The sequence below is a fragment of the Rhamphochromis sp. 'chilingali' genome (assembly GCF_963969265.1).
Source record: "Rhamphochromis sp. 'chilingali' genome assembly, chromosome: 5".
Taxonomy (NCBI): domain Eukaryota; kingdom Metazoa; phylum Chordata; class Actinopteri; order Cichliformes; family Cichlidae; genus Rhamphochromis; species Rhamphochromis sp. 'chilingali'.
Genome location: NC_137932.1, coordinates 24,467,431 through 24,484,303, shown reverse-complemented (window position 1 = coordinate 24,484,303; position 16,873 = coordinate 24,467,431). Strand labels below are relative to the sequence as shown.

General features: G+C 41.9%; 1 protein-coding gene across 4 annotated transcripts in view; it reads right to left on the bottom strand.

Annotated features, from left to right (window-relative positions):
• Window positions 1-1,711: 1,711 nt before the first annotated feature.
• The window catches only part of LOC308397158 (serine/threonine-protein kinase D3-like), a 54,624-nt gene continuing 39,462 nt past the window's right edge, over window positions 1,712-16,873 (bottom strand). For 2 of the 4 annotated variants that reach the window (XM_080882935.1, XM_080882936.1), the window contains exons 6-18: window positions 15,653-15,842; window positions 15,335-15,412; window positions 14,171-14,345; window positions 13,583-13,706; window positions 12,528-12,605; window positions 9,598-9,874; window positions 5,787-5,839; window positions 5,605-5,677; window positions 5,408-5,514; window positions 4,985-5,146; window positions 4,762-4,860; window positions 3,996-4,439; window positions 1,712-3,167 (exon numbers count right to left, since the gene is read on the bottom strand). In XM_080882935.1, coding sequence (XP_080739061.1) covers window positions 2,994-3,167; window positions 3,996-4,439; window positions 4,762-4,860; window positions 4,985-5,146; window positions 5,408-5,514; window positions 5,605-5,677; window positions 5,787-5,839; window positions 9,598-9,874; window positions 12,528-12,605; window positions 13,583-13,706; window positions 14,171-14,345; window positions 15,335-15,412; window positions 15,653-15,842 — 2,034 coding nt within the window. In that variant the 3' untranslated portion in view covers window positions 1,712-2,993. The remainder of the gene's footprint in view (window positions 3,168-3,995; window positions 4,440-4,761; window positions 4,861-4,984; window positions 5,147-5,407; window positions 5,515-5,604; window positions 5,678-5,786; window positions 5,840-9,597; window positions 9,875-12,527; window positions 12,606-13,582; window positions 13,707-14,170; window positions 14,346-15,334; window positions 15,413-15,652; window positions 15,843-16,873) is intronic. The other 2 variants (XM_080882938.1, XM_080882937.1) reach the window with 2 other exon arrangements.

The window sequence follows — 16,873 nt, the reverse complement described above, 5'->3', positions numbered from 1 at the left end:
ACTGTACAGCACTTTGGTCAGCCTTGGTTGTTTTTAAATGTGCTCTATAAATAAACTTGACTTGACTTGTGCAGCACTTCGGGTCATAGGTCATCTGACGTAGGAGGATCTCGTTCCATTGGTCAGCCGGCTGCCATCCTGCACATCTTGAAGCAGTTAGCTGAGCTCACTGTTGTGCAGCAGCCATTCACAACGAGCCCATCGCTCCTCCGGTAGAAATTAAAAGATTCGGTTACATGTGGTGGCGGTGGGGTCGCTGCTGCCAAAACAAGCAGCGGCCCTCCAGATGAGCGGCGATCGGGTTCAGGACTGGTAATTAAATGATCATTTCCAAACATCCTGCAGATCGCTATCAGCTTTTCCTCTGATTCATGGTGTCCCTCGCTGGAGAGTCTGACTAGTACATTTGGAAGGGATTGCATGATTTCATTAAACCTGTTTTGAGCGAAGACGTTTGAAACGTTTATCACCTTGAATCTGCCACCGGCATCCGAAATTTTAGAAACACTTGTGCTTTTTAAATCCTTGAGATTGGAACAATTCACAATAGATACATCAGACTTTGTGTGTAGCTTAAACAGTCCACCCCAAATTCAAATTCATGCTACATCCAACCAAAATATGTATGTACACGTTGCCCAATTTTAGGGGGAACTTGTTCAGAAAAGACCTGCCTTCGATTCAGTGCAGTGGTTATTTAGAATTATTAAAATAGTAATTGAAAATTGAAAACAAAAAAGTAGCAGCAGTAATGTGTATTGATCCAAAACTGATCCGTTCCTCAAGAAATCCACAAACCTCACTGCGAGCAGTTTATAAAAGATCTACACTGAAGATCTACAACCTTCATTATTATTTGTTCCACAGAACATTATTTAACTGAAACAAGTTAAAAATAAATGAATAAAATAAAGATTTGTGTTAGTCTTCATTAATTTGGTCAGATTTGGCATGGACACAGTCGAATCTCAAAATTTGACAAAATCCCCCCCACATGAACTTCATGTGTTCTCTCCAGGTACTCGGGCTTCCTTCCACAGTCCAAAGGCACGCAGTTAGTTGGGTTAGATCACTTGGTGATTCTAAGTTGGTTTGAATGGCGGTCAGTCCCTCTGTGTGTTAGGCCTGTGACCTGTCCAGAGTGTACCCCGCCTCTCACCCACCATAATTATGGTCAATTATTAAACCCACACTACAATTTTTCAAAATAAAAACAAAAAAACAAACAAACAAAAAAAGCCCAAATAATCAGATTTTTTTTAAAAACATTTTGCCCACATAATTTGTTTCCATCAGTTTCATCTGTCACAGGGTGAGACGTGGAACACCTGTCCAGGTCATTAGTTAATCACAGGACTAACCTACAGTCAGTCAGAGCAATCAGTAAACCTAACACGCATGTCTTTGGACTGTGAGAGGAAGTCTGAGAGCGCACACAGGCACAGGGAGAACATGCAAACTTGGATAGGCTGTCGAAGTGTGACAAGAGTGCAAGTAGTCCTCGAGTAAAACACTGCTGGTGCCCAATGAAGGGTTTAAATCACTTCCTATGACTGATAAATAAAGGCAAAGTTTTTGTCTTGAGAGTGCGCAAAGCAAATGCCAGAAAAACTCAAACTCTATGGAGTAAGTCAAGACCTGTGAAGACGTCCGCCTGTTTTTTCCACAGTGCTGGAGCCTCGTCTAGAAGACGACTGGCACAGGAACAACAATGACGACTCACCCGCATTTTGCCGTTCATCTTTAATATTTTCATCCACATGACAAAACATTTCTTGCAAAAATATAAAACATGTGAAATAAATTCTCAGGCTGGAGTCAGATCGGGATTGACGAACACGTTAGAGTTCAGAAAGACAAAGGAGACAATAGCAGCTCGATTCTTCTCAGCTCTTCCAGAGTTTCTGAAAATAACTCACATTTGTTCCTCTGCAAAAGTTTCTGCCATACAGCCACATTATTACAGGTCGGAGACAGTGATGTATGTCCCACTTAACTTGAATATAACGTCCGCATCTGTCACCAGCTAAAATAAGTCTTAGCAAAAGAGTTTCTTTAAATAGAAAAACTAACCAACTCTACTAATAATTAATGGTACATAAAAAATATTTCTTATTTGAGTCCAGGAAGTGTTCATTAAATAAACTTCATACTTAAGAAGCATTGTTAGACGCAGGGCCAGCCTCAAGTGACCATTAGAGGAACTGCAGTCTTGGAACATAGCATTGATATTGTTTTGATGCTTTAAAGGCCAAATCTGTTCTCAAAACTAGTCAGATAAAAGTAATTTAATCTGCATTGAATAAATGTTTGGTTGACTATTTGGCCAACATTCATTTTCTAATTTTAAGATTGTAATTGCAGCCTCGAGGGAGGCTAAGATGGCTTCAAACTTTTGCAGATGATCAAACTGAGACTTACTGACAGTGAAATTCTCGTGAAAAAAAAAATTTCCCAATAGTGCAAAGACATCCCAACAAGAACAAAAACTACAGTCGGGAGAGAGCGCTTGTTTCTCGTGAGTTCCAGTTAGTCACAAAAGACGACATTGACATCTACACAGCTTTTTAGAACTACAATGTAACGGCCACCTGCTAAAACTGTGCTATCGAGCTGAAAAAGTGAGTTGAGTCTCTGGTTTGGTTTTGGATTAGCCCTTCCACGACTCCGCTGGCAGTGCTGACGTATGTTGAAACCCCAAGTTGAATTCTGGGGAGAAAAAACACGATGCTTCCGTGTTTCGGCTCTTAGCGTCCGTTTGTTTATGGCTTTGTAGAAACGAAAAAGAAACTGGAAAAAGATAAAATATTTGAAAAGTTTTAATTCTCTGGACCTGAATTATCGCTGCAGTGAGCTGCCTGATCAGCGTGTCCTCATGGGTCATCACACGCCGTCATGGGGGAAAGCCTGCGGCCTACACAGTGGCGCTTCTGTCAACAGTTTCCCGGGTTTGAGGCTAACCCTCTTAAGAAAAGTCAACATGGCCAAGGCCTCTAGGGGTCCTCCTCCATGTCATCCAGGTTGGGCGACATGATGAAGTGTTTGGGGTAGTGCAAGCCTCTCTCGTCAGCGTATTCCTCCCATCGGGCATCGTCGCTTTCGTGAGTGATGTATCGCTCACCTCGCCGTGTCTCGAACTCCCTGAGGTCCAGCCAGGTCTGGTAGTCCTGGACGACAATGACAACATTAAACACTTTTTTTATGCTCAGCTTTCACTCCATCTTTGACTGCTACAGGAGCTTTGCATGATTCATTGCTCAAAATAATCCTTATTTATGTTAGACTGGACCAGTTCATCCTCCATTTGAAACAAGCCATTTTAGCTCCTCCCCCCTATTAAGCCAACTTTCTTCTGATTGGTTGCCCCTTGGCTGTGGAAATCTGCTAAGAAGCATGTCTATAAGCCTGAGAAAATCTATTGTTGTATATTTGATATAGAGGTCAACTGTCCCTTTAAATCAGTGATTTAAGGTATGATTTGATCATTCAAAAACAGAGTTAAAATAATAACTTTATGTCCTGCATCACAGACTGTACACAAAAGATGGACACAGCTTCCAAGTCGAAAACATAAATATGAAGCCAACGTGAATCTGCATTCATTCTAATGGCCAGCAGGGGGCGACTCCTGTGGTTACACAAAGACTAGTGAATGAGAAACCAGCCTTCGCCCTTCTTGCTCTATGACCTCATTACATTTTTTCCTAAAGGGGGGAATAAATGTTTTACTTTCATTAAGTACTGCATATTCACTGTGAATCCACTGTTTGTTCATTTTATCTTGTGCTTTTATTTTATTGTTCTTATTCTGCCATTGTTTTACTAAGTGTTTTATCTTATTGTAAAGTGTCCTTGGGTGACTTGAAAGGCGCTCATAAATAAAATTTATTATTATTATTATTATTATTATTATTATTGTCATTATTAAATCTTTATTTACTTTAATAACGCTCATGCGATACTGCAGACTCTTCTAAGGAAAGCAGTTTGGTTACCTGCAGCCAGGGGTGGCTCAGCGACTTGTCCACGCTGTAGCGCTTCCTCATCTTCACCTGCAGCAGGTTATTAATCAGGTCTTTGGCTGTCGGAGAAGAATAGTCAAGTGGCGTTAAAACACACAAATTGTTACAAATGTGAACATGAATGAACCCAAGTCCAGATGTTCCCTTACCCTCTTCTGAGATCTCCTTCCAGGGGTTGGCTGGGTACATGAAGGCGGCATTCTGGATCTGGTCATTGATGTCCTCGTCCTCATTGAAGGGAAACGTCCCGCTCAGACTGACGTAGACGATGACGCCGACCGACCACATGTCCAGAGATCGGTTGTAGCCTTTGCTGCGGAGCACCTCGGGCGCCAAGTAGGCCGGAGTGCCAACCACTGAGCGGCGGAACGACTTCTCCCCGATGATACGAGCGAAACCAAAGTCGCAGAGCTTCACCTGGTTGAGAGGGGGGAAAAATGCAGCATTAATCCACTGGCTCTCCCGTGAGTTCCTCGTCCTTCTAATTTATAATTAAACAGAAGGTAGCTGTGGCGGCGACTATCGTTCTGCTCTGGACCCTTGGTGAGATCGGTACTATGAAAACTTCTGGTTCTTGTGGTCTGCAGTGCACTGGTGTGGAGTACTGTCAGACCCAAAGACAAGGCTCCCTGGAAAGCAGCTGAATGACATCAAGGACCAGCGCAATAGCAACCAAGTTCCAACCAATTGCAACACCTGGGTGAGCTGCCTCAGTGTGGGAAAGTGCATTTGTACTAACCTGAGGAAACGGCTCTGCAGAGGCCAGCAGGACGTTCTCAGGCTTCAGATCACAGTGGACGATGTTCTTGAAGTGAAGATGCCTCAGGGCTACCAGGATCTGCAGACCCAACAGTCACAAACTGAATGACTCCTATCAGAGTCCTATCAGACATCCACATAAACCCTGCCTAAGAAAACAGACAAAAAAGTGTCTCCTTCCGCCTGAGCTTTCACGTTCTCACCTGTGTAACCAGGAACTTGGTGAGCCGTTCGGGTAGCCGGCTCTTCTCGCTGGATAAAATCATCTCCAGCATGTCGCCGTGAAGCTTCTCCATGACCACAAACACCTGCTCGGGCGTCTCAAACATGCACTCCAGGTTAACAATCCCCGGATGGTGGAGGTTCTGTCACACATAGGAGACAATCTGTGAAAACTAGATTCTAACTGGAGCAATCTAATGAGGTAATTAACAGTTTTGTAAAGATGTTATCCATTTTTTAAAACTATAAAAAGGATTCCTCACACATGATGCTCGATTACATCTTAAATATTGTTTGATCACTGCATTCATCGTGGGAAGCCGAGATTGTGAGATTAAAATTTGATTGATTGTACAGCTCTAACTTAATCTCACATTAAATTGATAAAGCTCGCCACGTCTCACCTGAAGTATGGCCACCTCGTTCCTCAGCTGGCTCTCCTGCTTAGTAGGAAACCGCATTTTGTCGATGATTTTGATCGCCACGTCTCTGCCGGTCTTTCTGTGTTTACCTGCAGAAGATGAGAAAAGAGATCAATTTGATTGTTTGTAATTGCCTGTAATGCATATAAAATATGTCTCATTTTAACACGACCTCTCACCTCCATAAACGATCCCAAACTGTCCCGAGCCGAGGACCTCGTCAGCAAAGATCTGATACACTGAGCTGATATCCTGAACAAGACAGATTAGAGCACCTCAGACTGTGAGAACATCCTTAACTGTGTACGGACAAATCTGAAATAAAGAGGAAAAAAAAATCTGCTTGTGTGTGATGGCTTACCACATTTTCTTGTATCTGGGAGTTGGACACTGATATGCTGATAGACAGTTCCTCTGAGAAGACACAAAATAAAATACATATACATATTTATATATATTAAAAAAAAAAAGGTGAAATCTGCAGGTATTTAACCCCCTTCACTTACAGCAAACACGTGTTTTTTTCCCCCCAACCTCCAAATCATTAAAATCTCATTTCCAACATTTCCTTGTTTATCAAAGACAGAGGTGACGGGAGATTTCCAGCTGGGATCAAACATGTGGATTTCTTTGTACACTGTACGACAAAAAGAGCCCTGACGACGTTTCGTTTCCAGCTGCGACAACGATCTCCAAATCGTTTTCCAGATCTCACAAGAATAAAAGCCTCTGTTTCCTGTCTCCTCCTTTCATGTGATGGGAGCATTAATTCGGGCTGACACTGAAAGCCGACGGCGCGTTCTGTGCAAAGAAAACTGATGAGCTGATATCGATTTCGGATCGCTGCCCGGGGTTTGATCGGGTCACCCCTCTGCGATCAATACCTGCAGTCTGATGTAGATAGGCAGCCTGTTGATATTTAGGTCACCATGCAGAGCTGATGTAGGTTTATCGAAGTGGGAAGCACACATATGCAAAGAGTGCTGAGGAATTTTGACCCAGGGATGCAATTCTTTCACTAGAGGCCTGGGAGTTTGCGCATCCGAAACATTCTTAGGACTGCACTCCTGTACACCTTGTGACATTTCCTCCAGTGACGTATCAGATCAAACATACAAAGTGCAAATGTTGGTTTGTGATTTTGTCTTTAGATTTAGAGACTCACCTGAGAATAAACTAATAAACCAATAGCATGTTTTTATCAAATATATTAAAGTTATTGCACAAAAACAGCTGATTCTGAGGGGGTCAGGTTGCTGAGTTTCCATGAAATGAGCCACATGAAAGCGATCCAGGAGCAATTTGTTGGCAATCTGCATTTTCCAGGAAGATGGAGCGTCACAAGGCAAAAGTGAGAACATCAAGTTAACATTTTGGATCCATGGAGTGGAAATTCCCAAGAGCTTAATCCGATCATGAATCTATAATCAATATTTAAAAAACAAAAACAAAAAACAGGTAGATAACCAAGAGCCCCTACACTGTGATCACCTTTGACCGCAGGGATGGATCAGACATGAAAAAACGGTTCTTTCTGTAAATACTGACTCTTTTAAATTGACGAAATGCTTCTTCCTGTCTAAACCTGTGCGATTACTGCTGTTCCCTAACAAAGACAAACCCCGACCACTGCAAGTTTATGTCGCGTAGATAGAATTTGTCAGATAGAATAACATTTCATAACAGTACAATAACAACAATAAAACGGTTGGACCACTGGAAAAAAAGAAGGATAACATCACATGAAGTCTTTAAATGCTTCAATAATCTCCACAGAACACCACACGACCTGTAAACGCAGCACCAGTGTTTGCATGCCTGCTGATTGCTTCCATTTATATAACTTTGACACTAATGGATCTGCAGCAGAGCAGTGTCATTTCTTTCCTTTTTTTCTTTTGCGTGGGGGTGGATTTCCCTCGGTTATACATGACTATAAAGGTCCAGTGGCGGTCTGTGTGTCTATGAGGTAATAAAACAAAAAGTGGTGTTACATCACCGGTGCATTAACTTATTGATGCCATGATTTCAAAAACAAAACATCCATTTTCAGGAGGAAATTGAAGCTCCGCGTTAATTACTCAACAAGTGGAAAACGCCACTGCTGACTGCGTCCCCTGAAGCGCCGCACTTTTATAACACACCAACTGTGCTCAATAACAGCTAATGCTCTTTTACTTTAATTCCACGAGGTGCATTTAGGTGCTCTAATTTAAAGGATGAAACTTAAGACTCTTATTTTCAGACAAAGAGACAGTTTAACCTGAGATGGATCGGAGCTGAGATGAAGCGGAAAATCCTCTGAAATCCCTTCAATCATGTTAAAATGCCAGCAGACGGCGTGTGTCTGCGCGTGTTTGTGTGTGTTGTGTAACGGTGGCCTCCTAAAACAATATTTGGAAGCTTTTCGCAGGCGAACAAACAAACGCACGTCCATTAAAGCATAAAAAGTCTAATCTGATTTCAGAAGCGACTCCATTACTGTATCAAAGGGCAAAGATGGGCATTAATATAGTGTGCATGAACCTCACTGGGTGTGCCTCCATTATCAAACATCTGCCTTTTATTACATAAAGATAAAATTTAGAAAGATATTCCATCTTTCTAAAAATATACAAACTGACACAGAAAGGTCGTCAGAGGTAGAACAAACCATAACAACGCTTTTCTACTACATGTACAACAAAAGTAGATGCAATCCATCAGTGGAAATATCCACAGGTTTAAAAATATGTCTATAAGTATACATACAATGGGGGAAATAATTTATCTCCTGCTGAATTTGTAAGTTTGTTCATTTACAAACAAATGAACAGTTTCTGATTTTTACAATAGTTTCATTTAAACAGAGAGAAACAGAGTATCAACCAAAAATCCAGAAAGAACACATTACATAAAAGTTAAATTGATTTGTGTCATTGAGTATGTATTTGATCTGTAACCCAGCTAGAGTTCCTGCTTCCACAGACTGGCTGTGAGCCAAATGGGCACGCAGATTAGAGTTAGTTAATCAATTACAGATACTCCTGATCTCTCCTTGTTGTGTATAAAGCACACCTCGCTAAAGAACCGGTTTCAAACATTCCAGCCTCTCCACCACTACGGACAAGAGCAACGAGATGTCAAAGAACAAGACTAGAACAGACTACAAGACGAGCAACACGAAGCTCAGTGAGAAGGTGATAAATGGGAAATGAAAGAAATCTAAAATGACCATCAGTCACCCTCGTGCTTTAGCTCCAAACAAGAGCTTGCCTCACAGGAGAAGCTTGTTAATGACCTGAAGGCACCAAGAAGACCATCAGTAACACATTCCCGCAGTCAAGCATGGAGGTGGAACCATTACGCTTTGGGAATGTTTCTGACTGTACGGAACGACTTTATCACATTGGGGAGCCAATGGACCATTAAATCTTGCAAGAGAACTGACGGTGCTTTCTCATTTTCAATCATTTAATTTAGCTGGAATGAACAAGCCAATATGAGTGTCATGTTATTGGGTTCACTTTTTTGATTGGTTGCCATTCCTCAAGAGGTTGGGTCTTATGTAACATGAATAAATGCAAGACTAATTCCTCAAATATTCTGTTTTAGTCTTTTTACACGCTTGTAAACCACAGAGAGAGTAAAAGAAAGACTGGTGTAGCCACCATGATCTTGGTTTGAAAAGCCTCAAACTAAACACTGTCACGGTCGCCATCTTGGTGTTTTGAGTTGTGTCTGATAAGTCACGGGTTAAATCTCAATTTTTGACCTTAGAAATGACAATACTTCACAAAATTAATTCCTAGTTTGTTTTTTTCAGTATGACCTGCAGATAGCATAACATATCTACTGAAGTCATAGTTAAAAAAAATGAGAATGTTCCATTGCAGCAAGACCCACCGCCCCCTGCTGGCCGTTAGAATAAATGCAGGTTTATGACACTTCTATATTTATTTAGCCATTCAGTTCATGGTAGTATTGAGAGCTTGAAAAGAAAATGACTGGACTTTTTTGGGGGGGGTTGTTTGTTTGTTTGTTTTTTGGCTATTAACTTCTACATTGGCTTTTCAGACACAGCGGTCACATCCGTATTTTTTTTACACAAAACTGAATTTCCTGCTGAAGGTACAGAAGGAACAGGCAAAACCAAGAACAGGACCAAAGACTAAAGAGGGTCCGTTACTCACTGTGATCCTTCCCCTGGCCTGGCCCCGTGCCGACGCTAGCCTTGGGTGTGACGGGCATCAGCGCCTGCCGGATGGCTTTCTCCCAACTCTGCCCTACATCCCGTCCCACGCCAGATGCTGCCAAAGCTGGGTTGTGGTAGAGGCCACCGTTGTCCTCCCCGACGTAGTACACCATGCTGCCCGTGATGATCTCAAAGCAGTGTGGGTTGCTACCCTGAGGCAGTCTGCCAAAGTCTTGCGCCGGCTCCACCTGCAGGATCTCAGACAGGGGGATCTCCTATGGAATAAAAAAGAAAGTTTAAATCCTGGGTCTTGTGGATGAAGTAATCTAAAAAGGTCCCTTTAGCCTGAACTTGAACTTTGGCACTTATAGAACATATCTTCTCTGATTTGATTTTATTCTTTAAGAGTCAGAATCATCCATGAGGTCTTGAAATTATCCAGAGGGCTCCATCCGAGCACCTCTCCTCTCCTTGCTAAAACTAAGACACTCTTTGAATGTCAGTGTTTAAAACTTCTCTTCCTTCCTTTTCTGGCAGAGTGCAGAAACCCTGCACCCCTCCACAAACCCTTAACCATGCCAGATCAAACATTTCAAAAAGAGCGATTGGCTCAGTGGTGTCTCCACGCTCCTCGGACTCATTTGAACCTTTTGCCAAGTTCACCCCGAGCCACGCCCTCCCATCACCATCTTTTCATCCTCTGATTAAAAGGCAGGACGTGCCTTAGAAGCTTCGGGCACTTGGCAGTGTGGCAGTGAGCCAAAGAGGCGGCAGGGAAGCGACCCGACATCTCCAAAAACCACCACAGATCCCCCACCCTCCAACCACCCCACCTCCCCGGCCTTGTGCTCCATACCTCCTCCCTGGCTTTCTCTTCAAAGGAGGATTTCTGCTGCGCTTTGTGCTAAAGGTCAACAGGTTGGCGGCAGGCGCAAGATAAAAGGACGTGAGGTATGAGAGAGGGAAGTGATGGAGCTGCAGCTGAATTCAGTGATCACAGTTTTCAAGGAAATTATTTAGTCCAACTTGGAAGTTCAAAATTGGATTAAAAAAATAAATAAAAGCCACAGATCTGCACTGTCATTAAAAACACATCAGTGAGCACACTGCTGCTAAAGTTTACAGGCACTCGTCATGGGCATAAATGTCGTGGTAATTTGGGTCTTTTAGTGACTTCTTTGAACTGTTGCTTTTCCAGTTAAATGACTGTGCAGCATGCATCTTTAATGACTTTAAAAACAAGAATTATGAGCTTGAATTTATTTTGGATTTTCTCTCATTCACACATGGTCAAAAGCCTACATACGGGCTCAGATATAAACATCACACCCAATATTTAGCAAGTTGACCAGAGTTGGTAGCCACCAACAAGCTTCTGGTTCAATATGAATATTTGACACCTTTTATTGGCAGAATTGGTAGAATTCATTCAAACTGGTTGGTTTCCTGGCATGGACATGGCTTTAAAGCGTAGCCCACAAATCTTTAATGGGGTTGAGGTCGAGGATTTGTGAAGCCCATTCCAGAAGCTTAAATTTAGCCTGTTCTGTTTGAACAGCTAATTGTATCCAAGTTTCAAGCGTCTGTGGATTTGAAGTATTTTTTGTTTATTATTTCATCTACTTTGGCACAGAACATGATGTTACCACCGCCATGCTTTACAGTAGGTTTGAAAACCTCACCTTTACTTCTCAAATACCTCTTATCACTGTGGCTCTTTATCTTGTATAAATCATAAAGTTTTTCTTCAGCAGTTATTTGGCGTGTCCATGTGGGCAGCTGGAAATTTTAGTCAAGCTTGATGGTGCTGATTCTGGAGAGGGGGCTTCTTTCTTGGTCAGCAACCACTCAGTCTAGTGACGTAAAACTCACTTCACTGTGGACTGTTCATGGCAGGCTTCAACCTTGGTGGTTCCTGGGTTGTCCATCATCCGAGGGTGACAGTTTGGGTTTGTCTTCCCAACCTCACCAAAGTGGTGACATATCCAAACAACAATTTTTTGAACAATGATCTTGAATCTTGGATGACCTTTTTAGATCTTCACTGAATTCTTTGGACTTCTCCATGGTTTTGCGTATGGGTCAGTCCAATGAGTGGTGTCAAACAAATCCTTTTATGCTGGCAAAGAGGAACTACCAGTTGAAGCCAATTGTGATCACCAACAGTTAACAGGCCTTAGCAACGTGAACTTAAGACATTGTAGAAACATCAGCACCACTTCTTAAAAATATTTGAGTGAGCGAATGTATATGTTTGTCCTTGGATTAAAGAAAGTCTAAAATAAATTCAAACGTATGCACCCAGTTCTTGTTACAATCACAATGGGCGATCGTGGCTCAAGAGTTGGGAGGTCGCCTTGTAATCGGAAGGTTGCCAGTTCAAGCCCTGGCTTGGACAGTCTCGTCGTTGTGTCCAAAACCCGTTGCCTACTGGTGGTGGTCAGAGGGTCCGGTGGCGCCAGTGTCCGGCAGCCTCGCCTCTGTCAGCGCGCCCCAGGGTGGCCGTGGCTACAATGTAGCTTGCCATCACCAGTGTGTGAATGGGTGGATGACTGAATGTGTAAAGCGCTTTGGGGTCCTTAGGGACTAGTAAAGCGCTATACAAATACAGGCCATTTACTGAAATGGCCAGTAAATGGCACATTATTCAATGTCAGTGTCGGTACAACAGATAGTTTTAATGTTTCTTTGCCACCTTTCTTTAAATATATTAAGTTACATTATCAACACAGAGCTTTCAACCAATGATAGACAACCTGCTCTTGGAACAATTACAGTGGACAAGCAGACAGTGATGTGTGTTAATGTCTTATGAGGTTCATGCTGTGTTACGGTATGAACCCGACTCCCTCCAGCTCTTCTCTTCACGTCGCTGCTTTGTTTGGCCGAGCAGCTGAAACTAGATCCGGGGCTCACCGGGTCTCCTACCTTGTAATACTTGGCTCCACTTTCATTCTGAAACAGAGTCAGACTCTTGCTGTCCAGCCTCCAGTAATGTCTCTTCCTCTGCAAAGACAAAACTTGTCATTAGGGAGAATGCTTTGAATCTGAGTCCAGAGAGAAAATAAAAATCTTTAAATCTCTTTTAGTTTCCAGTAATCAAAGACTTTCCTTTGAGGTTTTGAGTGATGGATATAAATGGAAGTATCTGAAGTACAAGAAACCGTTTCAAACAGTACTATATGTAGGACAGAGTCTTTTTATTGACCAATAATTTAATTCCCTGGATGACAATAGATGTGTTCACCTGATGCACTTAACTGCTTGTTCATTTCTAGTAGAGCATTTGCATGTAGAACATGTTTCCAGATTGTGTGGATATATACCAAAAACCAAAGCTCAGTGATTAAAATGGATTTAATAATTTCTGCACTGACTTGATGAAGCACCTCGAACTTCCAGACTGCAGTGCTAAAGCTGACGTAGGTTATCAGTGCCCCGTGTTTGTTCATCTCCAAAAACTACCAAGCTGAAATATTTGAAATTTGGCAGTGAGGTAGAGCAAATAAAAAAGGAAGAACGTTTGAAATTTTGGTGCAGATTAACATCACTTTTATTACATTTTCTAAATACGACGCTGGGATTAGTGACGGCTTTGCCTTTCTCCCAGTAACTCCTACAGCGAAGCACATTATTGAAAAATGCTATTCACATTAGCCAATTAGTGCTTACAGTGTAATGTACAAATTTTATATTTGCATTGTGTTTCATATGTCTTGTGTTTGAATATTGCCTATAAATGTTTTAGCTTTTAGTGTTTGTGTCTGTTTTTTGGAATTTTTTGCTGCTCCTAAGAGCTTTTAGCCAAAGCCAAAGGATTAGACTGGATTGATATTTTTACTTAATTATAAAATGAATTCAGATATTTCCTGCTTTTGTTGTTGTTCCTGCAAACAGACCAGCTGTGTTTGTCAGGCACCCAAAGGCCTAAAAAAAAGCTCAAAAGACACCTTAGTTTGTCTGTGTTTTGTGCTTCATCTCACCAGGTTGTCACGGTTGGTGTAGTGCACCAACCAGCCTTCTTTAACCACTGTGGAGCTTTTTCTCTTGGTGTGTTTGATGGACTGGACCACACGCATCAGAGGGATGTTGCTGCTGGTCGACGGGCTGCGTGAAACCAAATAAAAACATGCAAAGAAGCATTTTAAGGAAAAAAAGCCCACACAAAAATACAATACTAATGAGAATGTCAAAGATTCAAATAAAAAAAATAAAATGCATGCAAGTCTTTGGAGGAGTTCCTTCTTTTCTCTTCTCTAAAGCTCTAGGCTCTCTTAACACTGAACACACTCGTTTGTTGTAGATTTCGGTTACAAACCACATGAGGGTGGAGCCATGCTTGTGGTTTATTGCTGACGGGGGTAAAAACATGCCATCCAACACTGGACGTCACTTTGAAATTGTACCGTATATCCGAGAGAAATCGAACCTGTTCACATCACACATATCATGATCTCTACTTATGACAAAGCATCCAATACTGAGGCTCAATAGATTTTCTCATGAGGATAAATTAAGATTTTTATAATGCTATTTTAAAGCCCGTCACCAGTTCCAGTCGTCTGCTTCACCTGATCGTTCTGACCGTCTCGTCATCCTTCTCGCAGTCTGTGCAGGGACCCCCGAAGAAGATCTTGTCTTCGGTGGACTGCTCGTCCTGCTCGTCCATGCTGTGACCTCCATCGCTGTTCACATCGCAGTCCACCTCCATCGTCGCCTCTGAGTCCATACCAGGACTGGCTGGCTCTGAAGAAACAGGAAAAACATGAGAGCCTGGGAACAGGTCTTAAAACTTCCAGCCCGAGATTTCACTGAGCTGCAGTTCCTCTAATGGCCAGTAGGGGTTAGGTGTAAAATGCCAAAGACTTGAAATGAAAACGTTTCTCAATCCAGTTTAAAAAAATAAAAATCAAAAATAGATCAAAAATACTCTGACGTGATCAGTGTAAAGTCTGAGCTCTGCAAACGTGAGATTTCTGTCTCCTTCATTTCTTATATAGACTCCCCACTCATTTCATTGTCTCGTAGAGCAGGTCACCCAAAGGAAAATCATTGTTAGGGTAATCAGGGAGCGAAATGAAGTCACTTTTTTCTTTTCTATCAAAATAAACTTATTACTTAAAATTAGAAATTTTTTGACATCAAAACCTCAGTTGAGGGTTTTTTAAAAAATATTTTCTGCCTTGAGTGCAAGAAATTCTGTGTTGTGTTTTCTAATTTTATTCATGTAATCTTTTATTATTTTCTTTTGACTTCTTTTCAGTGTTAGTCATTTTAATTATTATTTAAATTGCTGTCTTTTATTGTTGTATGGAGGGCGTATGTTCCAATGAATAATAAAAAAGGAAATCAGATATGGTGTTACAGATAAACAGTAGCCAGGGTGGGAACCCATTTAACTGTCCATTTAACGGTTTTGTTTTAGCCTCTGGGCACAACTGTGTATAGCCAACTTCCTGTTCCCTGCGCTGGTCAGAAGAACCTAATCGCATAAACTGTCATGAGATGGCAGCTGACGGCTTTGAGATTGCATTTCCTCCTTGATCTTCTCTACCTGTATGAAACCAAAGTGTCCTCAGCGGTCAATAAAAATCCAACAACAGGAAGAAACTAAAAAGAGTCCAAGAGCAAATCTCCCGTCCTTTGCCTACAGCGTCAGAATCTGTCTGCAGATATTAAATTTTGCCCATCAAAGGTTTCAGATGATTAAAGCGGTAAACGTGAAAACGACTCACCTCCGTTAAAGTCGACCTCGCCCAGGCAGTCTCGAGGTACTTTGGCTGCACATCTCTTATGGCAGTTAAATTTACAGTCTAAAAAGCAAACATACAAAAAACATATTAAACATTTTAAACTTCTTGAATAACCATGTGACGAAGAGTAACCGACGGTTCCCACAGAGTACTGGAGAGTCTCCCCACACAATTCACAGGGCGATTAAGAAAAAAGTGAAGGAAGGTTAGGACTTCACAGCAGATTGAATATCTCTGGAGTTTGGACTGTTGGTTTTCTAAGACTTTCCTGTGTGTGTGTTTTTGCGTGTGTGTCGTCACCTTTGCATTGCAGGCCCTGGCGGAAGAGGCCCTTCAGCAGGCGTTTGCAGAACTGGCAGATGGTGGGACGGGTGTAGGTGTGGACGGAGAAAGTGTGGGGGACTTTCACCCGACCCAGGACCATCTTCTCCATCCAGATGGGCCGGCCGCTCAGCAGGGAGTTGCGCTTCATGGCGCCCAGAAGAGGGCGCTGCAGAGGGGCGGGGAACAGAAACAAAAATGCGAAGAAGAAATAGGATTTATTTTTCTGTTTATGCTCAGATTTCCAAACAGAGAGCAAACTGACCAATAACACTTCAGTAACTCATTTTAGTTTGTATTTAAATTTGTTCTTCATGTAAAAACTAATCATTAAAAGACATCACGCTTAGACGCTGGAGGCAGAAAGTGCTTAATAATTCCTACCCTTATCTTTTATATCTGCAGGGCACTGCCACCCTGGAATAGACGACTTCCACCAGGACAGAAATGTTTTTCATAGAATCAAAAGTGATCATTGAGAACAGCTTTAGCTTCAGTGACCTTTCCTCTCCCAGCAGGGCTTCCAGATCCTCTGACTGATGAGGTCAAGAGTTCAGATTTTATCTCAGTTCTTCTGCCTCTGGCAAATCTTCAGTTTATAGTATTTTGTACCGATACAGAACCAAGATGTCTGAACCATCTGTGGATTCAACTTTCAAATATAAACAACAAATGATGCAGTCTTCTTTTTTTTCTCCATTTTTATGCAAGTTATTTTATTAATTACCACAAACATCCTGAAAGAGGCAATCAGCTGAATCTGGAAACAGGCGAACCTGTTATGTTGTTGCGCTCATGCATGCGCAGCTTCACGTGGGTGTTGGCAGACTTATCTACTGATTATCACAGTAAAGGTGCTCTGTGTTCATAATGTGAACAAGAAGCACAAATCTGTGCTGAGGTGACTCACTCTCCTAGCATCATTTACATTTAAGGGAAAAGTATTAAATTTAGTTTTCTTTGTTCTTTTTAAATGCACTTTATGAGGTTTGCAGTTTGCCCTCCTGAAGCTCCTTCTGACACACAATCTGCTGGAGCAACTCGGCCAGCTTGCGGGTCAACAGCATGTTCTTGTTAGTCTAAAAAACTAACTCTTTATAGCAATCTACTGACCTCAAAGGAGAGGTCAGAGGTCAAACGTGACATATATGAGGATTTTTGTAAACCATTATGTTGGCCGGAAGCTTTTGGTGGATGTAA